Source organism: Caretta caretta, chromosome 20, assembly GCF_965140235.1.
Source record: "Caretta caretta isolate rCarCar2 chromosome 20, rCarCar1.hap1, whole genome shotgun sequence".
NCBI lineage: Eukaryota > Metazoa > Chordata > Testudines > Cheloniidae > Caretta > Caretta caretta.
The window spans coordinates 19,576,559-19,604,220 of NC_134225.1; the positions used below are offsets into that span (position 1 = coordinate 19,576,559).

Sequence of the window (27,662 nt, forward strand, 5' to 3'; positions counted from 1 at the left end):
GGGGAGAAAAAGGGATTTGAACAGAGGGGTTTCTGCCTATAAAGAGTGTGTCCTAACCACTGTGCTACCAAAGTCTGTCATATTTAATTAATTATACAAAGCAGAAGAGCTAAAAGAGCCATTGGAGCGGGGGACTGGACGCTGGGTCTCCCGTGTCCCAAGCAGGTGTACTAACCCCCTCACTGCAGGGTCACTCTCACTCAGTCTGTGGCCCAATGGCTATCCCCAAAAGAGCTAGGAGAATTAGAGGATTGGAGCACGTGTGTAGGTGAAAGATTCAAAGAGCTCAATCTATTTAGTTTAAGGAAGAGAAGGTTAAGGGGTGTCTTGATTACCATTTATAAACATCTACACAGGAACGAATATTTAATATTGGGCTTTTTAACCTAGCAGAGAAAGGTGTAACACAATCCAATGGCAGGAAGATAAATCTAGACAAATTCAGACTGGAAAGAAGGCGTACATTTTTGACAGTGAGGGTAATTAACCATTAGAACAATTTACCAAGGGTCATGGTAGATTTCCCATCCCTGACGATATGAAAATCAAGATGGGATGCGTTTCTAAAAGATCTGCTCCAGACATTAGTTTGGAGGTAGTTCTATGGTCTATGTAGAGAGGAGGTCAGATTAAATGCTCACACTAGTCCTGTCTAGCCTTGGAATCTGTGGTTTATTAACTTTATCAGTGATGATTTTAGGTTTTCTTCCAGGTCATTGATGAAATGAGTGTTCATTTCAAGAGTCACAGATCTGGGCTGAATGCCCAGCAGTGAAGGGCCCTACAAAGATCCTAACACAATTATTGCAGCAGCAGCCAGTCATGGACCCTTGTGCTAGGCACTGTACGAACAGAGAAGAAAGAGAGTTTTCCTGCCCCAGAGACCTCAAGCTAAGATTTTTTTTTTTACCAAGCCCCCATTGGAAGAAAATAACCCAATTCCTTTCAAACTTACCCAGAAGGTGGGAGATAAGCTGCTTCATGGTGGCCGCTGCCTTCTGCAGCCAGGCAAGAAAACCACATCTACTTTATCCTGTTGTGATCTTTCTCAGAGGAAGTTTGCTGAGTGACACAGGTTTTACTGGGGCTTTTTATCACCGTGCCTTATCTCAGCTGTGTCTCTTTTTGGACGGTGTGAGGGAGCAAGGCCAGATGGCTATAGAAAAGTAGTGGGAGATAGATCTATTAGCTCCAGGCTAAACAAATCCCTGGTACCAGGATAAGTTAAATGGCAGCTGCTCCAGGTCAATTAAGACACCTGGGGCCCATTAAGAGCTTTCCAGAAGGCAGGGAGGACCACGGCCAGTGCAAGGATATTTTGCGCCCTGGGTGAAACTTCCACCTTGCTTCTCTCCCCCGCCCGTCCCGCCCATCAATTCACTGAGGGGCAAATCCCAATGATTATAGCTCTAACTGCACCTGTTACCTCTTGATTATTAAAAAGATAATTCTTAATGATCAGTAATGAATACAATCATACAGTACAAGGACAGAGGGGATATTTTATTATTGGGTTATAAATCTTTTTCTCTTATAATATAAATCATACATGCTGCTGAGAAGGAAGGTCTTATGTGTGAGTCACGTGCCAGGGAGCGAGCAGATCCATGTTCTATTCCCAGCTTTTCCTCAGAATTCCTGCAACACACAAATTCTCCTCCCTTGCAAGGCAACTCAGAGGAACATCTAGAAGAGCTAGCTTTTACACAGACATATCCTTGAGCCACCATGACACCCATGTGCCTCATATTCAATGGAATAGGCACATTGCCCCCCAAGAACTCCAGCGAGCAGGGATAGGGCGTGTTTAAACCATGTACTATGTGTCCTGGGGTGCAGGACAACACTAATCTGTCTGTTTATGGTTAAAGAGCACTTCAAATGCCATTGCATCTACTAACTGATGATTAGACAATACAGCACGGAGGCACTTGCTTAACTTCAACCGTGTGAGTAGCCCTGCTATGTTTAAAGTTACTCACATGCTTCAGTGCATGATACGTAGTAAATGATCGTCCCCAGGTGTTTACAGTCTAAAGACATGATATAATAGGTGCATAGACAAACAACTGGGCAGGCTGTCCGCGGTGCGTATGGCTGTGGGATGTTTCTTTTAGAACGAAATCCAAATTAATAAATCAAGTCACTTGGCATAGCCGATCAAGAATCAACTTTGCAGTTGACAAGTCCCCTTCAGTTAATTGCTCATCTAACTTCCAGCAACTTTCCTGAAAATCTAGGCTCTTTATCTCATAGATAAAAAATGTATTTCTCTCTCCCATCCTCTGGAAACCGAACTACTTGGTGGCTTCGTTGATATGAGTTCATTGTTTTTCATTTGACTTTCAAAACATGCTGTGCAGATATTTGAGTAACTACCTCAAAAGGCAGAAAAGGGGTGGCGGGGGAAAGGTTGTTTTTCCATACTCAACTTTCAAAATCATTTTCTTTCTTTGCGAATTGTTAACAATATTAAAGTTAGTGAAACAAGACTTTTTAAAAGATGTGATGGTCCAAGTATAAGCTGTGGCTCACGAAAGCTCATGCTCAAATAAATTGGTTAGTCTCTAAGGTGCCACAAGTACTCCTTTTCTTTTTGCGAATACAGACTAACACGGCTGTTCCTCTGAAACCTGTCACTTTGTATAAACATATTAAAATACTTTATATTTACTTCTCAACCATGTATTTGGTCTTTTTGTATCTGAAATCTGAAGAATATTCCCATTTTGCATGATAAACTATAATCTAGGGCTTCTTCTGAATTGTGTACCATTGTTCGGTAATGTAACCAAGATTTTCAATGGTGAGCACAGAATCTGCATTTCAAACACAAAACACAAAAGGCCAAAAATGCAATGTGATGGGATATCAAGTTATTGAAGAACCCTAAATATGCATTTACGCGCTGGCCCCCGTGCACCCCCCGGCTCCCCCCTCGCCGCGCTCGGGCTCTGCGGCTCCCGGGCGTGTGAGCTGCCGCTGGCGGGACACAGGGCCCTGGGCCTGCTCCGGGAGGGGCAGCGGCGGCTCACATGCCCAGGAGCCGCAGAACCCGAGCACGGTGAGGGGGGAACCGGGGAGTACACGGGGGCTGCCGCCCGCCTGCATCTGCTGCAGCCTGCAGGAGCCCCCCCCCGGGGGGGGTGCTGGGCCGCAGCCTGGGCAGGAGGGGCAGGGGGCGCGGCTGCTCCCCGCTAGCAGCACCGCCGCCTTTGCAGGGCTCGCCGCCCCCACAAGCCGACGGTCTGGCTCTCCGATGCTTCTGGAAGGTGGCTTCTCCCTGCCAAGCCAGGGCACCACTTTTTGTCCCCCCCCCCCCAACCTCTTAGCGCCCTGGGCCACCACCTAGTTCACCTAGTGGTTGCACCAGCCCTGGGGAGAACGCTAGGTTGATTGGGATACCTGAAGCCAATCAGGGTCTGGCTGAAACTAGTTACAAGCCTCCCAGTTAGTCAGGTGGTCACATGTGTCAGGAGCTGTGGGAGGAAGTTGCGCTGTTGGAGAGGCTGAGCAGTACACACCGTATCAGGCACAAGGAAGGAGGCCCTGAGGTAAGGGTGAAGTGGAACTTGAGGAAGTGAGGGCTGCTGTGGGGAAGTAGCCCAGGGAATTGTACATGTCATGTTTCTAAAAAGTCAGCTACCATAGCTGATACTATTAGGGTCCCTGGGTAGAGGGCGGGCCCGGGCTCCCCCCCCCCTTTGCCCCTCTGATTAATCACTGAGACTGGGAGACAACAGAGACTGTGCAAGGGAGGATAGCTTCTCCTCACCTCCCTCGCTGGCTTATGATGAAAATGGCTCAGTAGACTGTGGCCCTTGTCTCCAGAGAGAGAACGGCTAGGTGGAGGGTCACAGTGAGCCTCTGAGGCTAGCGAAATCTGCCAGGAAACGCGGGGCTCACGGAAGCAAGGACAGAGATTTGTCACAACAGATACACCTCCCCTACCCACGATGGCCTTTAAGCATCTCACTAATGTTTGTTATGAGGGTAAACCTACTTCCAGTGGTGCTGGAACTAAGGGTGCTGCCATGGCTCCCAGGTTGGAGCAGTAATAACAAACGCCAAATACATGATTTCCATCAGCAGCACCCCCCTCCCACTATAAAAATTGTTCCAGCTCTCCCGCCTACCTCCCTGCAATCTACAGGAAGGAAAGTAACAGGAGAAACTGTTCTCCTTTTCTTTCAGGAACTGAAACTGGCTAATAATAATAGTGGGATGTGAAGGCTTTAAATAATCTCATGGATGGTTCCTGGGACCCACATGTGACATTCTATAGCTTGGGGGAGCATCCTGTAACCCCCATATTCCTCATTTTTATATAATTGTGATCTTACATATAAAGCATGCCTTGTAAGGTTTCAGGGGAGAGGTTACGATCTGCTGAAAGTCGTGTCTCTATCCATAGATGTGTATCATTAATGCATATGAAGTTATGAGAATTATGTTGTATGGTTGTCACTAAAACATGCTGTAAGTTGGGGAATCCACCAGATATTTGCTCCCCAGAGTCAACAGCAAGGAAAGTAACCAACACCCCGGGCGGGGTGTCAAACAACCCATCAACAGCTATTGTCCAGCAAGGGAGCTACAATTCAATGACTCACCTGCATGAGGCCACACCAAGAGAACTGCTCAATCTTGCCTGGAGACTCAGCAATGCCCCCCAGACACGTCTGGACTTGTGCTCCCCAAGCACATGGCCTTTCTCCTTCACCCACCTATGCTGCAAGCAACAAGGACTCTCTGAAGCCTCCAAATGAGGGGACTGGCCCAGATTTCAAGAGTAAAATCTGTGTACTATCAACTGCAATATCCAGTGGGGTGAGAAAACCTGCTTAATCTAGATGTTGCCCAGTCTAACAGGGTTGAGAGTTTAGACTGCATGCTTATATTTTCTTTTCTTTTCTTTTAGTAACTAACTCTGACCTTTTTGCCTATAACTGTTGCCTTTCCTGCTGGAGTAGGAAGTTGTTCTGGGGCTCGGGACTGACTGTACAGCTTATAGAAAGGGAAACAAAGACCCTGTGCCCCATCTCGATTTCATGCCAGCCCCTTTAGGCCGCTCTAGCAGCATAAAGTGGGCAGATATGCCCCCCCCCTTGTAAACGTCCCGTGGGCAGGGGGCCTCGCTAGCTGGTGTAGGGGTCCTGCATCCCCCTGTCCCCAGAGTAGAGAGCAAATCAGGGGCATGACCAGAGTACACTGTACTACAGCTCTTCCCTGCTCCCCAGGAGGCTATAGGTTGCAGCATAAGTTAGAACAGCCTCGAGGCTGCTCTAACTTACACAGAGGGCTGGGCAGACTTCTGAATGGCCCCAGAATGGAAGGAACACAACATTTCTTCTGACTTAGCTGCTGTAGAGTCTCTCCCTACAAGCCCTACTCTGATATGGAATGACTCTCACTTCTGGATATGTCTGAAGTGGAGGTCATGGGGCCCAAGTGGGCCAGCCAGCCAGGGCTTTAGCACCTGACTGCCAGCGTTCCTGGCACTGACCTAGGCACTGTGTTCGCAGCACTATGCCTCAGAGGACATGAGGTAACACATCACAGTGGATCTCGTGCTCTGCTGCTAGGGGACAGCTGTGGGGACCAAGAACCCTGGTGAGGAGAACAATGGGGAGTTGTGGGGGGGAAGAGAAGAGTCTACATACTAGGAGTCCCCATCCGGCCAGCACTGCGAGGGTTAACACAGAATGCAGCACCAATCTCTCTGCTTTTCCCCTGCTGCTTTCTGCTGCCTTATCTCTCTGCCAGAGCTCAGCTCCCCTCCTTGGTTTCTTGCAGCAGCTCTTCTTATCGCCCTGGTGCAGGATGGTGGCACTTCTTGTGGAAGAAACTTCCCCTTTGAAGCCACAAGCTGGGGTTCCAAGAACTGCCCAGCAGGCCCACGTATGAGAACCAAGGAACCCCCGGGGGGCCCCTCACGGGGGCTCAGGGTATACCTACATTGCAACCAGGAGGTGTGACCACTGCACTTCTAGGCATATCTGAGCCAACGGTCGAGTCGCGCCGGAACGCTCCGCCACACCGTTCCAGCACTTCCCTGGCATCTTGCGATGCTTCCAGTACTTACATTCCAGCGCAGCTTGAGCGCTGCATCACCCCCTGATCGGGTGATGACCCCCTTTATCTAGCGAGATCACGGCTAGCTGGAGTATTAATAGCAGTGAAGTCCCAGTAGCACGGGGCAGCGGCTGCTCAAACATGTGCCCCGGGTCCTGGGCTAGCAGCAGGCGGCCAGCTGCTCCTCGAGCTAGCTAGACATGTCTGCTGTACGTCGGCTCCTGCTGCAGTCCCACACCCCCAGCTGCAGCATAGATATACCCTAAGGTGCGTCTCTCCCCCCACCCATTGGACTGTAATGTGCCAGGATCTCTGCTGGGTCCCTAAGCTAGAGGGAAAGGACCTGGGCAGAACTAATAACACTTCACCCTTATACAGTTCTTTTCATCAGTAGATCTCAAAGCTCGTAGAGGGCCCCCAGCTGCCCAGTTCAGAAGCTTGCTAGTAGCAGGTGACATAATCCACCCCAGCCCAGGGAAGGTATAACAGGGTTCCTGGAGGATAGGGCCCTCGCTGGCTGTTAGCCAAGACAGCTAAGCCTCCGACGGCCAGAAGCTGGGACTGGATGACAGGGGATGGATCACTCGCTAATTGCCCGGTTCCGTTCATTCCCTAGTTAGCGTCTGGCACTGGCCGCGGTCAGAGACAGGGTGCTGAGCGAGATGGACCATTGCTCTGACCCACGATGACCGTTCTTGAGACAATCACCTCCGGAGGTGGAGAGGGGGCTGGTGGCCACATGGGAGCCTGACAGCTGGCTGTGGAGCTAAGGCTGTGCCCCGGGCAGCCTGACGGCTGGGGCTGAAGGGATCCAGGCACAGTCGCACCCTGGTGATGGCGGAGGGGCAAAGCAGCAGGGGCAGTTGCACATGTGGGGGTGCGCACTGGTCCCGACAAGACCATGGACAAAAGAACCGAGCTCCGGCTCATTGCCTCCAAAGGTGGGGGGCCCCAGGAGCGGAGCAGAGACAGGACTCTGGGCGGATGCCTATAAAGGGGGGTCCTATATTGAGGCTGCTGGATACAGACCCACTGGTTCCCTCAGGCACTCTAGCTCCCAGACTGTACTTCCTGATGTCACCATGAGGCATCTCTCCAAATCCTGGCTTGCATTAAGCAGTCATGGAGCAGGGAGTGCAGGCTATACCGAATTCATAGGACAGCACTACTGGGCATGCTAGACAGCGCCCCCTTGCTGTCAGGGAGCACTAGGGACTGCATTTAGACTGAGCATTGTGGGGACTCGGGACTTGGTTGCTTGTACCCCATTTCCAGCCACTAGAGGGAGAAACAATTTAGCCTGTATATTTTAGGGTGTCGAAACAAAACCACTCGAGGAGGCATTTAAAAAGACACCACAAAGTCATGCATTCAAAATCAAACTCCTTTTACACTATTGAAATGGCACAGACATGCAAAACCTGCTCAGATTTCAGGGGACTGAAGGATTGGGGGTGGGGGGGCGGGACACACAATAAATAAGGAGAAAGGGAATCTCGGAAAAGGAGCAGCGGACCAGGGCTGGACTAAGCTATAGTATAGTTACACTCCCTAGCTACTGGCCCAGGTCTAGGGAGTGTAACTTGTTCTAACCTCTAGACCCCACAGCCAGGGATAGAAGAACCCAGGAGTCCTGACTGCCAGCACCTGCAGCTGTAATCCTCACACCCCACTCCCCAGCCCACTGATTTAACCCCGGGATCAAACTCCAGCCTAGACAGCTGGGAGGTTGGTTTCGAAGTTCTGATCCTGCAAGCGCTTTAAAGAAGGCGGATTCAAGTTCTGCGATAAGCTCTTCCTTCTTCTGTGGCGTGACGGCACCTCCTGCCTCCCGGCCAGAACGTCAGCCCTGCAAGGAAAGAGAGACACCGGCATGGTTCCGGAGGGGAAAACACAAGCTCCCAGGAGAGTTTTGATATCAGGTGAGTGGGATCAAGCCTTCTGTGCCCTCGGATTTAACCCTGACTTCAAGCTCCTAGCATAGCAGATTTCCATGTCTATTCGTGTCACTGAGGCTTCCCCCAGTGCTCCTAAGTCCCTGAGGGCTGGTCTGCACCCAGCTTTTGTACCAATTTAGCGACATCAGTCCAGACACCATGTCTGCCCTGCACCGGGGAGTCCTGACTCCCAGCCCCCTTTGCTCTAACCACTAGACCCACCCCGCTTCCAGCACCCGGAACAGAACCCAGGAGTCCTGACTCCCAGTCCAGTGCTGTAACCCTGCCCGGATCTCGCCTGGATTCTGGATGCATCTGGTGAGGGTTCGGCAAAGATCGCAGGGACATTGGCTCTCTCACCGCTTTGCTGCTGGTGGCTAAAGTAGACATGGAGACGTCGGAAACGTGGGACTTGGGTTTGCAGGTGAACCATCTCTTGTACTCCTCCCTCACCTGGAGATGCAGAGACAGTCAGTGGTGCTGCACCACTAAGAAATGGGAGAAGACCTCTTCTCTCTATGCCTTATCTCCGTTTCTAACGTGCCCAGCACCTCAGCATCGGGGCATTATGCAGATGAATAAGAGCATCGTTTAATCCTCCCTGATAAAAGGGACCGGAGCCCCTGATGCTGTCATTGGGGCTTATTCACTGTTACCCATGCAGAGACTTATAGCTATTTATGTTCCCCCCTCATCTATGCCTTGGTACAAATTAGAGCAGCCTCAGGGCTGCTGTAACACTCTGCTTCCTGTGGCAGCAGAGAATACCCATAGTGCAGTGCACACTAGCTTTGCACCCAATCCACCCCCTGCTTTGGAGGCAGAGCCTTTAGAGGAGCTATGCATGGAAGGGGATTCTCAGGAGGCCTTTCCCCTCTACTTTAACAGCCCTTCAGGGTGCCAGACTGATTATTTTAGGGAAGTTCTCCAGGGAACTGAGAGGCTGAGTGACTTGCCCAAGGAGTCGACAGCACGGCATGGAATTGTGCCCAGGTCTCCTAAGGGCTAAGCTAGTACTTCAGCCTCTGGGCCATCTTTCCTCTCCAAACAAGGGGCTGCTCCATTGCTCTGCTACTGGGGGAAACCCTGGGCAAAAAGCTGGGGGTGGGGGGATCTTGCCCAGCAGAATCAGTAAAGCATCGTTAGCCCGCCCTGCTCACTGCTGGCAGGGGGTCTGATGAGTCCATCAGGGCACGAAGGGCCCTGGGCGGTACCTGGCGATTGAGGAGACAGTGCACCAGGAAGATGAAGGCTCCCTGCAGGCTGTTGACGATGGTGAATAAATACGCCATGACAGTGGCAGCTGGGCCGACTTGAAGGATACCGAAAATCCACGTGCAGCCCAGAATGAAGACTTGGGCGATGGCTTTAAAGGTCAGTAGCCTGGAGAAAGGCAGACGGAGACATCCCGTGATGACAGCCCTCTGGAGGGCGGCTGAGTCAGGGGGGTCCGGGCCAAAAGGGCGAATGCTTCCAGGTAGCCACGCTCCATCTACAAGCATGAGAGCGGCTGGCCCAGAGTCTTCGAAAGGTAGACGCACAAGCTGCTATAGCCTGCACTAAAGACCCAAGCCTCGCTAAGAGGGGCTGGGACGGATTCAGATCCTGTGGGATCGGACAAAAGGAGCCCTGTGACACACCCACCAGCGCTCGCTGCAGGCACATATAAGCACAGAGGGATCTTTGCTTCTATGTGACCAGGCTTTCGGGGTGACTATCCCATCCGGGTCCCCTTTGCAGAGGAAGGTGTCCGTGGTGGGTACACAGCATGGAGCAGAGCAGGTTTGTAAACCCAAGGTGTCAGAGACGGGGGAAAGCCCCACAGGGAGCAGATCTCAGCTGGTTCAAATCGGCAGATCCCATAAAGAGACACCAGCTGAGCATCTGTCCATCCAGGCTTCGTAACAGCGTCACCCTCTGTCCTGCAATCTAGCACCTTGGCCACTCCACGGCTGAGGGACACAAACAATGGGGCATCCAAGGACTGCTCTTGGGGGGCCATCAGCCAGACTGAGGATCTCCAAGGGTTGTCCCAGCATTCAGGGAGGCTCACAACTCCCACTTCAGGGAGGCCAGTATCAGCTCAGTTTTAAAAGAGAGGGAAACTGAGGCACAGTGACTTGCCCAAAGTTACACTGCCAGTAGCAAAGCTGGGAATGGAACCCAGGAGTCCTGACTCCCACCCTCCCCCCTACCACCACTGAATGATACTTTTCAGCTCTGCTTTTAAACCAACATTACCTGGTGTCCTTGAGGGTGGACACATCAGTGTTGAGCCTGGAAAGCTTTCTCTGCAGCATCCAGAGGGTTAAGGCAAAAAGGACGGAATTAATCTAGAATCAAAGTAGAGAGGTGGCAAAATTTGCAGATACAAAATTGCTCAAGATAGTTAAGTCCCAGGCGGACTGCGAAGAGCTACAAAAGGATCTCTCAAACCCAGGTGACTGGGCAACAAAAGGCCTCAATGTTGATAAATGCAAAGTAATACACACAGGAAAACAGAACCCTAACTATACATATAAAATGATGGGGTCTAAATTGGCTGTTCCCACTCAAGAATGAGATCTTGGAGTCACTGTGTCTGGTTCTCTAAAAATATCCACTCAATGTGCAGCAGCCGTCAAAAAAGCAAACAGAATATTGCAAATCACGAAGGAAGGGATGATAATAAGACAGACAATATCATATTGCTTCTGTATAAATCCATGGTACGCCCGCATCTTGAATACTGCGTGCAGATGTGGTCGCCCCGTCTCAAAAAAGATATATTGGAATTGGAAAAGGTTCAGAAAAGGGCAACAAAAATGATTAGGGGTCTGGAACGGCTGCCATATGAACAGAGATTAATAAGACTGGGACTTTTCAGCGTGGCCTCGCCTACACTGGGGGGGGGAATCGATCTAAGTTACGCAACTTCAGCTACGTGAATAACGTAGCTGAAGTCGACATACTTAGATCTACTCTCCGCGGAGTCTTCACCGCAGTGAGTCGACTGCTGATGCTCCCCCGTCAACTCCGCCTGCACCTCTCACTCCGATGGAGTATAGGAATTGACGGGAGAGCGCTCAGGGGTCCATTTATCGTGTCTAGACTAGACGTAATAAATCGACCCCCGCTGGATTGATCGCTGCCTGCCAATCTGGCGGGTAGTATAGACATACTCTTAGAAAAGAGATAACTAAGGAGGGCTATGATAGAGATCTATAAAATCATGACTGATATGAAGAAAGTAAATAAGGAAGTGTTATTTACTCCTTCTCATAACACAAGAACTAGGGGGTCACCAAGTGAAATTAATAGGCAGCAGGTTTAAAACAAACAAAAGGAAGTATTTTTTCACACAACGCACAGTCAACCTGTGGAACTCCTTGCCAGAGGATGTTGTGAAGGCCAAGACTATAACAGGATTCAAAAAAGAGCTAGATAAGTTCATGGAAGATAGGTCCATCAATGGCTATTAGCCAGGATGGTGTCCCTAACCTCTGTTTGCCAGAAGCTGGGAATGGCGACAGGGATGGATCACTTGATGATTACCTGTTCTGTTCATTCCCTTTGGAGCACCTGGCATTGGCCACTGTCAGAAGACAGGATCCTGGGATAGATGAACTTTTGGTCTGACCCAGTATGGCTGTTCTTATCATAGAATATTAGGGTTTGAAGAGACCTCAGGAGGTCATCTAGTCCAACCCCCTGCTCAAAGCAGGACCAACCCCAACTAAATCATCCCAGCCAGGGCTTTGTCAAGCCAGGCCTTAAAAACTTCTATGGATGGAGATTCCACCACCTCCCTAGGTAACGCATTCCAGTGCTTCACCACCCTCCTAGTGAAATAGTGTTTCTTAATATCCAGCCTAGACCTCCCCCACTGCAACTTGAGACCATTACTCCTCGTTCTGTCATCTGCCACCGCTGAGAACAGTTGAGCTCCATATTCTTTGGAACCCTGTTTTGGGTAGTTGAAGGTTGCTATCAGATCCCCCCTCACTCTTCTCTTCCGCAGACTAAACAAGCCCAGTTCCCTCAGTCTCTCCTCGTAAGTCATGTGCCCCAGCCCCCTGATCATTTTCGTTGCCCTCTGCTGGACTCTCTCCAATTTCTCCACATCCTTTTTTAGTGGGGGACCCAAAACTGGACGCATTACTCCAGGTGTAGCCTCACCAGAGCTGAATAGAGGGGAATAAGCGCTTCCCTCCATCTGCTGGCAATGCTCCTACTAATACAGCCCAACATGCTGTTAGCCTTCTTGGCAACGAGCGCACACTGCTGACTCATATCCAGCTTCTCGTCCTCTGTAATCCCCAGGTCCTTTTCTGCAGAACTGCTGCCTAGCCAGTCGGTCCCCAGCCTGTAGCAGTGCATGGGATTCTTCCTTCCTCAGTGCAGGATTTTGCACTTGTCCTTGTTGAACCTCATTAGATTTCTTTTGGCCCAATCCTCCAATTTGTCTAGGTCACTCCATAGGCGCCGACTCCGCGGTTGCTCCGGGGCTGGAGCACTCATGGGGGAAAATTAGTGGGTGCTCTTCATTCACCGACAGCCAAGCTCCCCTCCCCACCTCACCCCACCTCCTCCTCCGCCTCCTCCCCTGAGAGGGCTGTGTCCCCGCTCCTCCGCCTACCTCCCAGGGCTTGGCTTGCTGCTGCCAAACAGCTGTTTGGCGGCGTAGCAAGCTCCGGGAGTGAGGGGGGAGGAGTGGGAACATGGTGTGCTCAGGGGTGAAGCTGGGGAAGAGGCGGGGCAGGGGCAGGGATTTGGGGAGGAAGTCGGAATAGGGGCAGGGAGAGGACGGAGTTGGGGCGGGGACTTTGGGGAAGGGGTTGGAATGGGGGGGCAGGGGTGGAGTTCGGGCGGGGCAGGGGGCAGAGTGGGGTCGAGCGTCCACCGGCGTGAGTAGAAGTCGGCGCCTATGGGTCACTCTGGACCCTACCCCTACCCTCCAGCGTATCTACCTCTCCCCTCCAGCTTAGTGTCATCTGCGAACTTGCTGAGGGTGCAATCCACACCATCCTCCAGATCATTAATAAACTTCTGTTTGTCTGTTCTTCGGTCACAGACCCTGATTTGCCTCAGGCTCTGGGGAAGGGATGTGCCGGGCAGCTGCAGGGTCTTGACATGAGCAGAAGCAGAAATTGTTGCCATCCAAAGCAAGCGTATTGCTGTTCGGTATGATTATTCGGCCAGATCCCCGGCTGGTGCAAATCAGCATTGCTCCATTGAAATCACCCGAGCAACACTGATTTACACCAGGTGAGGATCTGGCCCCATGGTCTGAAGTCCCAACGTGATGCCTACGGCATTGCACAAACTGGCTTTCGCAGGGTGGATCTGGTGGGTCTTATCACCCCATTCCCCGAGTGGGCCAAAATCCTCCTTGGCATATACTCCTTCGAGGTCCGTAGCACTACACCAGGGGATGAATTGGGCCCACAGTGCTTAGCCAGAGCCAAGGGAAGCCAGGCAGAGCTCCAGACTTCACCGTGCTGCGGGAGGCGGCAGGGTCAAGCCGCAGTGGATACGTACCCCGATGATGACACACACCGGTCCCAGGAAACTCCAGATGAACCCCTTCTCCATGCTGAGCCAGCAGCTACAAGAACAAAAGGTTAACGTGAGGTTCACTGAACAGTAGCAGCCTGGTGCAGCGATTCCCCTTGAGATTAGTGCTACCCGAAGAGGCTCCCCCCGAGACTGGAGTCCCCTTGGGCACAGCTACGGAGTGAGGGGCGGTCCCTGCCCTGCCCAGCACAGTCTAAATCAGGGGCGGGCAAACTTTTTGGCCTGAGGGCCGCAATTTCTGAAATTGTATGGCGGGCCGGTTAGGGGAGTCTGTGCCTCCCCAAACAGCCAGGCATGGCCCGGCCCCCGCCCCCTATCCGACCCCCCCTGCTTCTCGCCCCCCACTGCTTCTCGCCCGGGGACCCCTGCCCCATCCACCCGCCCCTGCTCTCGGTCTCCTGACCGCCCCCGGATCCCTGTCCCTAACTGCCCCCTCGGGCCCTATCTAACCCCCCTCTCCTTCCTGACTGCCCCCCCCCGGGACTCCTGCCCCATCCAACCACCCCTTTTCCCTGACTGCCCCGGACTCCTCGCCCCTACTTGCCCCCCCCACCCCATCCAACCCCCACTCTCCTTCCTGACTGCCCCACCGGGACCCCTGCCCACCCACCCACCCTGCTCTCGGTCCCCTGACCACCCCCCAGACAACTGCCCCCTGTGGCCCTATCCAACCCCCCTCTCCTTCCTGACTGCCCCCCCCCCGGGATCCCTGCGCCATCCACTCCCCCTGCTCCCTGTCCCCTGTCCGCCCCCCGCCACCCCATCCAATCCCTCCTCACCTTCCTGACTGCCTCCCCGGGGCTCCTGCCCCCATTCAACCCCCCTGTTCCCTGCCCTCTGACCGCTCTGACCCCTGTCCACGCCCCTGATCACCCCCCGAACTCCCCTGCCCTCTATCCAACCCCCCCCCCCCGCTCCCTGCCCCCTTACCGCACTGCCTGGAGCACCGGTGGCTGGCAGCGCGGCTGCACCAGGACAGAGCACCGGGTCAGGCTGGGCTCTGCATCCCCGCCGCCCAGAGCATGGCGCAGCAAGGTGAGGCTGCGGGGGAGGGGGGACAGCAGGGGAAGGGGAGGGGGCTAGCCTCCCGGGCCAGGAGCTCAGGGGCCGGGCAGGAAGGTCCCGCGGGCCAGATGTGGCCCACGGGCCGTAGTTTGCCCACCTCTGTGCTAGAAACTGATTCATTCATTCATGAATGACAACAGCACAGCTGTTGAGGCAGATGCCCACTGGTCCAGAGCATCTTTCACTGAGGAGTGCTGGGACACACACACACACACACACACTGCTAGCGTAAGACAGGACCTACTCTCTTCACTCCCCTTTTTGTACTCACACAGCAAATTTGGCCTGCAGGTCTAACCACAGTACATCAAATTTCCTTAATGCAGAGAATGCCTTAGATTAGGACCGTCTACCTCTAGGGACTTATAAGGCCCCATCACTGTAGCATCCAACAATCTTTAATCGATTTTGCCTCCCAGCGCCCCGGTGCAGCAGGGCAGTGCCGTTATCTTCATTTCACACCTGGGGAAACTGAGGCACAGAGTAGCGAATTGGCTTCCGCAGCACCCGGCCTGTAGTAGAGTTTGGACTTGAACCTGCATCTCCCCCTACCACATGTTCATGCCCTAACCACTGCAGCCTCCTGCCTGTCCTCCAGGAGGCCCCTCATTTCACCCCACTGCGGCGCTTGGCCGTGGAAGGGCGCAGCGAGCGATTGCAAAGGGCCGCGGTCGCAAAGGGCCAGTTCCCCAGCTCGGGCGCTCACTTTTCCTGCCTGCCGTAGCCCTGGGGCATAACCGCCGCCGAGACAGCCACCACCAGGGTGGGGAAGCCGTAGCCGAAGAGGCTTAGGTGCCGCATCTTGGGGCTGTGGGTGCTGAAATAGTTGACGACCCCGAGGTTGCGGATGGTGAGGAAGAGCACCACGGCCTCCAGGAACATCCAGGCGAAGCAGGCCAGGAACAGGTAGTGCAGGAGGCCGGCGATGATGGCGCACGCCAGCTGGGGAGGGAAGAACGCCCGCGTGAGCGCAGGGATCTGCTTCTGCGGGGTTCCCCAGGCCAGGCCGGCATTTAGGGCGACCCCTAGTGGCAACACTGTGCAGAACAGGGCGGGAGCTGGCGAGCCGGAGAGAACCACGGGGTCTGTGTCCAGCTGCCTGGCTAAATAACGTTTGAGCATTGCCTCCACCCTACCCCCAGGGCACTGTAGCCACCACTATCTTCTGCCACACAAACCCTAGCTCGGGGGGGGCGGGGGGGGCATTTCAAAGAGCCCACTCGAGGTCTGGGGCCTTCAGCCTGCATTAACCAGGACTTCTCGAGGTCCCTTCTAGTCCTATGATTCTTTTATTTCACAGCCTCTAATGAGCATCCCTGGGCTTGGTGCCCCTGCATCAAACACACCCCTGGGAATTACCATTGTAAGAAGGGGTTCTCCCCTAGGATCTCATTTCTGTCCTAAAGGCCACCGCTAGCTGCATACCCAATGATCACTCACTCTTCAAAGTAGGTCAGCATCATTACCCCATTTTACAGATAGGGAAACTGAGGCACAGGACAGTGCTTTGCCCAGCATCACCACCAGGTTAAGGACAGAGCCAGGACTTACATCCAGGACTAGAACCCAGGTCACCAGAGTTCCCACCCAGTGCTCTATCTACCAGGCCACTCTGCCTGCCACGTTAGGCACCCTGCGAGGGGGAGGGAGTGCTTTACCTGATGGCTGGGACTGTCCACCGCGGTGAGGAAGAGCAGGTCGGCCAGGAAGAGGCAGAGGCAGAGCTGCAGGTGGATGGAGGTGTTCACGTTGCGGATGGAGCGGCTCAAGAGGAAGGTGAGGATGGTGAGGAAGAGGCACAGCAGGGAGAGGGCCAGCCCGACGTGGGAGACGAGGAACAGTGGGAAGCCTGCCTATCGGGGAGGCGGGGCAGATGGCTCGTTAGGAGGCCACAAATCATCCCACGCGGGGCAGTTAATGCAGCTGGGGCTTTGTGGAGGGACCATGGAATGGGGAACCACCTGCGATCGGCCCATGATGCCCACCTCCAGTGCTCACCCCAGCCCCTTTGCGCTTTCTCCAGCGCTGCCCCCCACCCCCACGCCGGGGAGGGGCTCCTCGTAAACGTCCCCAGAACTACCTCCTTGTCCTCCTTCAATCTCTCCTTGGCTGAGAGGGTGCCTGATGTCCCCCAGCAAAGCCCGCAGCCTCGGTCCCATTACCGTTATCTCCCCCGATGCCATGAGGACGGCCAGGTTGGAGACGCGATTGCAGCTGCACGTGGTGTGAGTGGCATTGCTGTGCAGGACCCCGCACCCTGCCCGAGACCAGCTGCCACGCCAGGCCGTGGCCTCCCACGAGACGCAGATGAGCTGGTCAGGGCTGCTGCTTGGCTGCAAAAAAAAAAAAAAGGGAGGGGGGGAAGGTGGAAGGAATAACGCAGGATGGAAAAAACGTGATACCAGGGGAGCGGGTCAGGCACTCCAAGAGAGCGCTTGAGAGGCAGACTAACAGAGGCCGTGCGGGCCAGTGGACGGGGTGGAACTCAGGAGACCTGAGTTTTAGTCCTGACTCTGCCACTGGCCTGCTGTGTGACCTTGACTGAATCACTCGCCTGCTCTGTGCCTCAGTTTCCCCTCCCACCCTTTGTCTAGACAGACTAAGCGCTTGGCATCAAGGGCTCTCTCACACGATGAGCCGCTCCTGCCAGAAGGGGGCGCTCATTTCAGCCTGTGCATTAGCACAAATACTGAACAGTAGGGCAGAGGGTTAACAAGACTCTCCATCGCCCCCCACAGAGAGTGGGCCAGAGAACACATATGGGGTGGTTCTGAAGGGCTCCCAGACTCTGCGTCTGCCTTAATGAAGCAAAAGCAAATCTATCCCTGCTCCTAGTATTAACGCCTAGCTCTTCAGTGCTTTCCATCCATCTAACAAGGCGCTTTACAAAGAAGGTCACTATCATTACCCCCATTTGACATATGGGGAAACTGAGGCACCGAGCGAGGGAAAATATCAAGGTCACCCAGCAGGCCAGTAGCAGAACCAGGAGTAGAACCTAGATCTCTCACTAGTGCTCCATCCACTAGGCCACACTGTCTCCCCTGTTTTCCTCTTTGCTCTCTTCCCCTGCCTCCCAGCCCTAGTGGTGGGAGATTTGACTCAGATAATGGAAGTGGCCTGTTAGCGGCTGAAGCAGAAATTCAGACTTTTGGATCATGAGTTCAATCCCCCCCTTCCCCCCAAAAGGGAGCACCACACTTGGGGGACAACACAAGAATTCCTCCCCACCTGAGAGTTAATTCAATGCAGCATCCCCACCAGAGGAGCCAGGCTGCTCCTGAAAAGTCGGAATCAACCCCAGCAGCAGTTCACGGAGAGACATGCAGCCGGCCTTACCATGAGGTTCTGGAAGGTGTAGTTGGCTGGATCCGGGAAATCGGTCTTGGTCTGGCTGGTCAGGACGGCACTCACCACCCTGGAATTCATCCAGACTGAGGTGGCCCTTTGGCCATGGAAGAAGCTGCCATTCAGGATGGACTCCATGCCCATGTAGGAGGCAAACGCCACTCCAGCCCGGGCTGCAAGTATCCCCAAGGAGAAACCAGGTGAGTTAGCGGCTTTTTTACCCACATTCCACCGGGGGGCCCCTCAAAGCACTGTACAACTCCCCCATTTCAGGAGCTGGGTAATGTATTGCTTTAGACCCACACACGGATAAAAATGAGGCACAGAAAAGTAACACAACAGCACAGCAAACCTGCAGCAGCGCTGGGAAGAGAACCCAGGTGTCCGGATAGCCAGTGCAGCTCAGCTGGCACTGATGATAAGACAGAGGGGCTGTCCGTAAACTACAGAACACAACAGGGGGCAGAGGGCTCCTTAATGTTGTGTGTTTGTTTCAGTGTTATAAGGGGTGGGTGGATCTTGAAAATCCCCCCCAAATGTGTGACAGTTTTTGGAGAGCCCCTGAAGACGGTTTTCTCAAAACATCTCATATTAATAGAGCTAGTTGGAAAAGGGTTTTTTTCCCTGGTGAAAATCTTGAGTTTGGGCGGGGGGGATGGAAACCAAATTTTTGATTTGAAAATGCCACTGCAATGCCTCCTGGGAGTTGTGGTTCAGGTGCTTCGTGCTCCTGTTTCTCCTCTATGAGCCAGGCTCCCTGGTTGGACTGAATCTCCCATGATGCACCAGGGCAATCATCTAGCCACAGTGCATCATGGGAGACGAAGCCTGGCTGGAGACCCTAGCCTGTGGAGGGGAATGGGAGTATGAGGCTTCAGGGACACGATTTCAGAATCAAAATATTTTAGCTCTTCAGCCCAAAGCAGAAAATATTTCAGGTTTGAGGACATTTGGGGCAGCCAGTTTTTCAACATGTAATCTACATTTTCTGCAGAAATCAGCCACTTCATGAAGAATTGCATTTTCCGAGGACCCAGTTTTCCATTGAAGTACAGTGTAGATGGAACAGTTTTGACCAGCCCTCATTCTTAATTCTTCTAGTTCCCTTTATTCTAGTAAGCTTGACTAGGACAGAAGGAATTTATATTTGTAGGCGTAAGGACCCAGGAATTCCCATTCCATCACAGAGCCCTGTTCTGTGAGCCCTGTACCCCATACCCCAGCCACCCCAAATCACATAAATAGTGCATCTAATTCACTTTCTCATCTCTCTGTGTCAGCACAGACCAATGGTCCATCTAAGCTGGAATCTCCTGCCATTGCCAGTGATGCTTCCAGGGGTATAAAACCTCCTGTACTTTACCTGTGCAATACTGCCAGTTGGTGGTGAGGGCTGGGGGAGCCCATTCCCACCCCGAATGGGGCAGCTGAGAAGCAAGCCTGGAAAATCTGCCTCACACCCTCTGGTGGTGGTGATGTACCTTGTGCCACTGTTCCCTGGATCGTTCTGCAGCTAATCTTCATGGTCTCCCCTTTGACTTCCAGGCTGATGACTGAGTCCTTTCCGGGGCAGCCGTCCTCAATGACTTTGGTCTGGACATCTAAGGAGAGGGGGAAAGAGCATGGTCTGATACAGCACAATGGCTCCTCGGGCAGGGGCCATCACTTGCTCTGCAGAGCTGAGCCACGGGTGTGGCAGAGAGAGAAGGAAATGGAGAGACACGTCCAGCTGAAGGGAAGAGGCCCACAGGAAAGAGATGGGGAGGAAGTTTCATGGGGCCCTTGGACCAAGCCTCTCCCGAGGGGTTTAAGAACAAGGGGAGACTGGGGAGCTGTAGATGGGGGCAGGGGATGTGGCCTTGCTTGAGAATGGGAACTGCAGCTGCCGGCACACGCTGGCTGGAGTCCAAAGAGCTGGGACCTAGGGGTATGGCCTTGTGCTTCAGGCAGTCGCCTGGGACTCAGGAGATCCAAGCTGAATTCCCAGCTCTGCCACTGAATCCCTGTGTGACCCTGGGCAAGTCACTGCAGCTCCCTGCCTCAGTTTCCCACCTCTGTAAAATAGGGATATGAGCCTCCCTTTGTTTGTCTAAATTGTAAGTTCTTCGCGGCATGGACTGTCTCTCCGTCCGTGTCTGTGCAGCGCCTGGCACAACAGTGCCCCGGTCTCGGCTGGGGTTTCTAGGTGCTACCGTAATGTTCATAATAGGGAGGTCATGGAAAAATAGGTGATACCGTAATGTTCATAATAGGGAGAACATGAAAAAATAGGTGATACCGTAATGTTCATAATACGGAGGCCATGAAAAAATAGGTGATACCGTAACATTCATAATAAGGAGACTATAGAGAAATTGAGCTAACTAGATATGGCACCTGCTGATTGGTCACCAGGCAGGCTCCATCCCTATTGGGCTGAGTCACGCTGCTTGTGATGTGCAGTGGCCACCTGTTCTGACCCCCCCGCCCCCAACCCAGCTTCCTACCCAGTTGTTCCATCTGGATGGTCTGGCTCCCCTTCCTGGTGGGGTTGGCGAAGGCAGCCAGCAGGACGCTCTCCACCCTCTGCAGGAAGACGGTGGCCATGGTAGAGAGCTGCTCCATGCTCAGGTTGGACCAGGAGGGCGTCTGCTCCAGGATGGAGGCAAATCCCGCAGCGGCTTTCTACGGGGGGGGGGGGGGTGAGAGAGAGAGAGAGAGAGCTCTTATTGGCTGTGCTGCGTTACCCCAGCAACGGTCGGCCAATCTCCTAAGAGCTGCTGATGGGCACGCTCACAGCTGCCCTTCGTCCCACCTGCCCTGAGGTGCCACGTGTGCAGCATGCCCCCTCTAGTGGCTGGTCCATCAAGGTCTGAGCCAGCTACAGGGCCGGGGTCCGCTCCATGGCCAACGGGAGGCTTTGAATGACTTCACTGGGCTTAAGCTCAGGCCTGCAGCCTGTTGGCTCAAGCACTAGCGGCTCGTGCCTCTAAAGCTGAGCTTCCCCGGTCCAGCCCTGCCACGAGCCGGCGTGGCACCGATTAGATCTCTCGACAGCAAGAGGTTGGTGAAGCAAGAGCCGGGCCTGGCAGGTGGGCAGCTCAGCTCCGTGCGGGACTGGTGGCATGAGCCCTTCTGGAGCTGCGTCAATGGCCTCTGGGGGTCATCCCTTCCCTCCCCAAAGAACTCACCGACTCAGGAGAAGCAAAAAACCCAGCTCAGAAAAGGTCGGAAATCAGAGGCCAGCTGTGCCTTTCGGAAGGCGGGAGCTGGCCCCAGTGCTGGCCGTCCTTAGCAGGGTGTCATTTTCCAGCCATCAGCCCTGTTCTCTTCCAGGGAATTCTGAGACCCACCCACCCCCAAGTTATAGGGCTCAGTGGGGTGGGGGTTCGGTGATGCAAGAGGGTCTAGAGCAGGGGTGGGACAGGTAGGGAAGGCTGTGCCCCCCAAACAGCCTGGCCCCTGCCCCTATTCACCCCCTCCCACTTCCCACCCCCTGACTGCCCCCCTCAGAACCCCTGACCTAACCAACCCCTCCCCCGCTCCTTGTCCCCTGACTCCCCCCTCCTGGGACCCCCGGCCCCAAACCGCGCCGCCCGGGATCCCACCCCCTATCCAACCCCCCTGCTCCCTATGCCCTGACTGCCCCCCGGATCCCCGACCCAACCCCCACACCGCTGCGCACACCGCCGCCCCTTTCCATGCCACTGAGAGCGGCAGGAGCTGGCAGCCCCACTGCCCACGCGGCAGCATGGCTGCAGGGGAGGGGGAACAGCGGGGGAGGGGCCGGGGGCGAGCCTCCCGGGCCAGGAGCTCAGGAGCCGGGCAGGACGGTCCCGTGGGCCCCCGCGGGCCGTAGTTTGCCCACCTCTGGTCCAGAGAGACTGAAAGCTGCAATAAAACATCCAGACTTCTCTTACCACCAGAGAGACGGTGGAGTTCTTCCTTTCGTAGGGGTCTCCCAAGACGCTGAAGGTGGAGGTCAATAAAGTGCAGAAGGCAGCCTGTGCAGAAGGAGGGGGCCGGAGCAGAAGGGAAAGCCCGTCGTACAACACCAAGTCAGTCGTACAGCAGGAAGTTTGGTCTTGTGGTCAAGGAATGGGGCTGGGACCCATGGGTTCAAATTGCAGCACAGTCAGGAAGTCATTTTATTTCTCACCATTTCCGTTCCCCACCTGTACAGTGGGGCCACTAATCCTGTCTTGTCCACTTCCATTGTAAGTCTTGGGGGCATGGACTGCTTCTTCCTATGTGTCCATGCAGCACCTGGCACAATGCGGACCCAGATCTTGGTCCGGGGAGGGGGAAGAGGTCTCTGCAGCACCCTGCTTGAAGCCAGGGTGCCACTGCAAAGTATTGTGGGTGGCAGGAAGGGACAAGGGAGATTTGGGGTTCCAGAGGTTCTACTGGTGGTACCGTGAGGATCGGGACTGGTGCTGCTAGGGTCGGGGGGGGGGGGAGTGGGCTGCGGGGAGCTATGGCTTCCTACACTGGGATTTTCCACCCACAAAAGATTTGAAGATTCTTGTCAATCTCCTGCAACCTGCACTTTGCTGCTGGTTCACTGGCAGGGATGAGGATGTTTTGCCCCATGGATTAAAATCCTCAGAGCCAGTAGCTTTGCTGTGGCCGTCGAGGGCCGCACTGCAGATGAAATTGAGCAACTCAACTACATGGCAGCACTCGTGCAAGGTTCCTGAAAGGTGCCCAGGAAGTGGCGAACGCCGGCTCCCTGCAAACTCAGGCCCATTTGAAGGCATCTCAAGGCAGGCACCCCCAAAACAATCACTCAGCCGCTTTAAAGAATTTCAGCCAGCGTCCCCCACACGGCCTTTGCCGTGAGGGTCCCTAGATCAGCGGGGCGTGTCAACTATGCTGGGATACGTACATCGTCTGGGGATGAGCCGGGAGCCACGTCCAGCCTTTGGTTGTGGCATTTCCTCACCGGATCGTTTGAAGCGACCTCTAGGAGGAAATGAACAAAAAAAAGGGAAAAAAATCAAAGGCGCATGAAATCCCTGGGCATCCCCAGCCAGGATGCAAAGGGTTTAAAAAACCTGCTGGTAAAACCAGTGACTTCCAGGTCTAGCGGCTACTACCCAAGCAAGCCACACTGTTTGCTGACCCCAGATCTGGGTAAGAGGGAGATCCCTATTTTCACGCAGGATTCACATCCAGGAGTCTGGTCACACTTTTTCAAGGAGAAGTGGAGGGGGGGGTGATGCCGCCTCCCACAAAACCCCTTGGCAACGATAGCCCAGTGGGTAGCACGTGCACCTGAGATACGGGACACGAGGGGTCAATTTCCCCCTCTCTGCCTGATGTACAACCCTGGGTCTCCCAATCTCCCCGGAGAGAGCTCCAGGGTCGCACTCCAGGGTGGGCAGCAGGAGCCGCTCAGACCCTCGCTCTCGTCTACGGGACGACCGGCAAGCCGGCCTCAGCCTCCCACCCCCAGAGATCCACCCACAGCCCCCCACGGGACGCTTACCTGTGCAGCTGAACGGGATGCCAGGCTGGCTGGGGGGGAGGTAGCCCAGGGGACACGTGCAGGCGTAACTGCCCAGGGTGTTGGTGCACACGGAGCTGGGCCCGCAGGGCGATGGGTCCCGGGAACATTCGTCAATATCTAGGGGAGGGAATCCACGTTGGACTGAGCGATGCTACTACACCAGGGTTTTACTGCCCCAGGCCACCCACTCCCTGATCCAAAGCCCGTTGGAGTCAGTGGGAATCTTTCCACCAGCCTCATTGGCCCCTTGGATCGATCGCTCTGCTCTGTGCCAGAAGCAGCACCCACCGTTGCACTGCGCTGCTGGCTCGGTGAAGCGCTGCTCCCCAGAACTGGATGCAAACCCGGTATTGCAGGTGCAGAAGTGGCTTCCTGGGGTGTTGGTGCAGGTGGCGGACGCAGGGCACGATGCCAGATCCAGACACTCGTCGACATCTGTGACAGGGGAAGGAGCTATGGGTCCAGCTCTGCACAACGGAGCCTTCCCTTGATGGGAGGAGCAGGGGGAAAGACGGCAGGTCCCAGCAGCTGGCATCGGAGGGGGCACCGTGCCAGGAATATGGTTCCCAACAGGTTTGCAAAATCCTGCCCATTCCCAAGAGGCAGCGGGTGCTAGTGGCCTGAGAAGCGGGAGCCAGGATGCCTGGGTTCTCTCCTCAGCTTTGGGAGGAGAGTCAGGTTGGGGAACTGGAGTAAGGAGGGGCGGAGGGAGGGGGAGTCAGGATTCACATCTGGGAGTCTGGTCACCCTTTTTCAAGGAGAAGTGGAGGGGGGGTGATGCCGCCTCCCCCAAAATCCTTTGGCACCGATAGCCCAGCGGGTAGCGCGTGCACCAGAGATACGGGACATGAAGGGTCAATTTCCACCTCTCTGCCTGATCTACAACCCTCGGTCTCCCAGTCTCCCTGGAGAGGGCCCCAACCACTAGGCTACACGGCTTGTATCTCTCAAGCTCTCCGGTTGGGGAACACAGTCATTGCAACCAGGGGCCTGGAACCTGGCTCATCCCCTTGAGTATCTGGTCACAGCAGGTTGCCGGGCTGAGGCACCCAGGTCGGGTTCCTGTACCCACCATGGACTGGCTCCATCCCAGAGAGACACCAGAGACTGTTCCCCTTGGTGCTTTAACACACAGCCAGCGACAGCTGGTCCCGGCTCTGGCCAAGTACGTTATGCACGGGGCCACCAGGTGCTGAACATGATAATACAGTTTAGCCATCACCTGTGAGCTGGACAGACACTCTCTGGCCCCAGGAATATCCATGTCCCCTAGAGAAGCCCACCCTGACTGGGCAGAGAAGCTGTTTCAAACCAGGGTGGGGGCTCAGATTTTGTCCTTCTCGGGGGCGAGAGGCCGGGGAAGGTTGCTTGGATGGTCACCTGTGCAGAGGGTTGTTTCGGGTACCCACGGCCCTGGCGTAGACCGACGGTGCCCTGGTGAGCACTGGCAGGTGTAGCTCCCAGGTGTGTTGAGGCAGGAGGCATTGGGCCCGCAGATTGCAGGGTTTCGGGCACATTCATCCACATCTGCCAGGAGATGACTTGGAATTAGTCAGTGTGTTTATTACATGCATTACGGTACCACCTACAGGCCCCACTGCGCTAGGCGCTGCACAGTCCAACAAGACAAAGTGTGGGAGGGGGACAGAGGCCAGGAGAGGGGCAGAGACTCCGTAGGTCAGGGCAGCGCCGGGACTGGATCTCCCGTCTCCTCATTCCCGGGCAGCCGCCCGACCCACTGAGCAACCCTGTTGAGCCAGCCGTGAAGACACAGCCAGCTTGCCCCAGCTCCCAGGGCTCTGGAGACAGTCGCACTCCAGGGTGGGCAGCGGGAGCCGCTCAGACCCTCGCTCTCGTCTGCGGGACGACCGGCAAGCCGGCCTCAGCCTCCCACCCCCAGAGATCCACCCACAGCCCCCCACGGGACGCTTACCTGTGCAGCTGAACGGGATGCCAGGCTGGCTGGGGGGGAGGTAGCCTGGGGGACACGTGCAGGCGTAACTGCCCAGGGTGTTGGTGCACACGGAGCTGGGCCCGCAGGGCGATGGGTCCTGGGAACATTCGTCAATATCTAGGGGAGGGAATCCACGTTGGACTGAGCGATGCTAGGACACCAGGGTTTTACTGCCCCAGGCCACCCACTCCCTGATCCAAAGCCCATTGGAGTCAGTGGGAATCTTTCCACCAGCCTCAGTGACCCCTTGGATCGATCGCTCTGCTCTGTGCCAGAAGCAGCACCCACCGTTGCACTGCGCTGCTGGCTCGGTGAAGCGCTGCTCCCCAGAACTGGATGCAAACCCGGTATTGCAGGTGCAGAAGTGGCTTCCTGGGGTGTTGGTGCAGGTGGCGGACGCAGGGCACGATGCCAGATCCAGACACTCGTCGATATCTGTGACAGGGGAAGGACATATGGGTCCAGCTCTGCACAACGGAGCCTTCCCTTGATGGGAGGAGCAGGGGGAAAGACGGCAGGTCCCAGCAGCTGGCATCGGAGGGGGCACCGTGCCAGGAATATGGTTCCCAACAGGTTTGCAAAATCCTGCCCATTCCCAAGAGGCAGCGGTGCTAGTGGCCTGAGAAGCGGGAGCCAGGATGCCTGGGTTCTCTCCTCAGCTTTGGGAGGAGAGTCAGGTTGGGTAGTTGGAGCAAGGCGAGGCAGAGGGAGGGGGAGTCAGGATTCACATCCAGGAGTCTGTTCACCCTTTTTCAAGGAGAAGTGGACGGGGGTGATACCGCCTCCCCCAAAATCCTTTGGAACCGATAGCCCAGTGGGTAGCACGTGCACCTGAGATACGGGACATGAAGGGTCAATTTCCACCTCTCTGCCTGATCTACAACCCTGGGTCTCCCAATCTCCCTGGAGACAGCCCTAACCACTAGGCTACACGGCTTGTATCTCTCAAGCTCTCCGGTTGGGGAACACAGTCATTGCAACCAGGGGCCTGGAACCTGGCTCTCCCCCTTGAGTATCTGGTCACAGCAGGTTGCCGGGCAGAGGCACCCAGGTCAGGTTCCTGTACCCACCATGGACTGGCTCCATCCCAGAGAGACACCAGAGACTGTTCCCCTTGGTGCTTTAACACACAGCCAGCGACAGCTGGTCCCGGCTCTGGCCAAGTACGTTATGCACGGGGCCACCTGGTGCTGAATATGATAATACAGTTTAGCCGTCACCTGTGAGCTGGACAGACACTCTCTGGCCCCAGGAATATCTATGTCCCCCTACAGAAGCCCACCCTGACTGGGCAGAGAAGCTGTTTCAAACCAGGGTGGGGGCTCAGATTTTGTCCTTCTCGGGGGCAAGGGCTAGGGCGAGAGGCCGGGGAAGGTTGCTTTGATGGTCACCTCTGCAGAGGGTTGTTCTGGGTACCCACGGCCCTGGCGTAGACCGACGGTGCCCTGGTGAGCACTGGCAGGTGTAGCTCCCAGGTGTGTTGAGGCAGGAGGCATTGGGCCCGCAGATTGCAGGGTTTCGGGCACATTCATCCACATCTACCAGGAGATAACTTGGAATTAGTCTGTGTGTTTATTACATGCATTATGGTACCACCTACAGGCCCCACTGCGCTAGGCGCTGCACAGTCAGAGAAGACCAAGTGCGGGAGGGGGACAGAGGCCAGGAGAGGGGCAGAGACTCCGTAGGTCACGGCAGCGCCGGGACTGGAACTCCCGTCTCCTCATTCCCAGGCAGCCGCCCGACCCACTGAGCAAACCTTTTGAGCCAGCCGTGAAGACACAGCCAGCTTGCCCCAGCTCCCAGGGCTCTGGAGACAGTCACACTCCAGGGTGGGCAGCGGGAGCCGCTCAGACCCTCGCTCTCGTCTGTGGGACGACGGGAGAGCCGGCCTCAGCCTCCCACCCCCAGAGATCCACCCACAGCCCCCCACGGGACGCTTACCTGTGCAGCTGAACGGGATGCCAGGCTGGCTGGGGGGGAGGTAGCCTGGGGGACACGTGCAGGCGTAACTGCCCAGGGTGTTGGTGCACACGGAGCTGGGCCCGCAGGGCGATGGGTCCTGGGAACATTCGTCAATATCTAGGGGAGGGAATCCACGTTGGACCTGAGCGATGCTAGGACACCAGGCTTTTACTGCCCCAGGCCACCCACCCCCTGATCCAAAGCCCACTGGAGTCAGTGGGAATCTTTCCACCAGCCTCAGTGGCCCCTTGGATCGATCGCTCTGCTCTGT

The 27,662-nt window shown here is 55.0% G+C and overlaps 1 protein-coding gene across 1 annotated transcript in view; it reads right to left on the reverse strand.

The window, feature by feature from the left end:
* Positions 1 to 7,441: 7,441 nt before the first annotated feature.
* The window catches only part of ADGRE1 (adhesion G protein-coupled receptor E1), a 31,648-nt gene continuing 11,427 nt past the window's right edge, over positions 7,442 to 27,662 (reverse strand). The window contains exons 8-27 of the mRNA XM_075121766.1: positions 27,371 to 27,508; positions 26,818 to 26,964; positions 25,715 to 25,861; positions 25,406 to 25,543; positions 24,853 to 24,999; positions 23,761 to 23,907; positions 23,452 to 23,589; positions 22,849 to 22,925; positions 21,881 to 21,964; positions 20,468 to 20,645; positions 19,463 to 19,582; positions 17,973 to 18,154; positions 16,796 to 16,966; positions 16,292 to 16,486; positions 15,340 to 15,575; positions 13,533 to 13,599; positions 10,254 to 10,345; positions 9,227 to 9,395; positions 8,373 to 8,465; positions 7,442 to 7,924 (exon numbers count right to left, since the gene is read on the reverse strand). Coding sequence (XP_074977867.1) covers positions 7,919 to 7,924; positions 8,373 to 8,465; positions 9,227 to 9,395; positions 10,254 to 10,345; positions 13,533 to 13,599; positions 15,340 to 15,575; positions 16,292 to 16,486; positions 16,796 to 16,966; positions 17,973 to 18,154; positions 19,463 to 19,582; positions 20,468 to 20,645; positions 21,881 to 21,964; positions 22,849 to 22,925; positions 23,452 to 23,589; positions 23,761 to 23,907; positions 24,853 to 24,999; positions 25,406 to 25,543; positions 25,715 to 25,861; positions 26,818 to 26,964; positions 27,371 to 27,508 — 2,672 coding nt within the window. The 3' untranslated portion in view covers positions 7,442 to 7,918. The remainder of the gene's footprint in view (positions 7,925 to 8,372; positions 8,466 to 9,226; positions 9,396 to 10,253; positions 10,346 to 13,532; positions 13,600 to 15,339; positions 15,576 to 16,291; positions 16,487 to 16,795; positions 16,967 to 17,972; positions 18,155 to 19,462; positions 19,583 to 20,467; positions 20,646 to 21,880; positions 21,965 to 22,848; positions 22,926 to 23,451; positions 23,590 to 23,760; positions 23,908 to 24,852; positions 25,000 to 25,405; positions 25,544 to 25,714; positions 25,862 to 26,817; positions 26,965 to 27,370; positions 27,509 to 27,662) is intronic.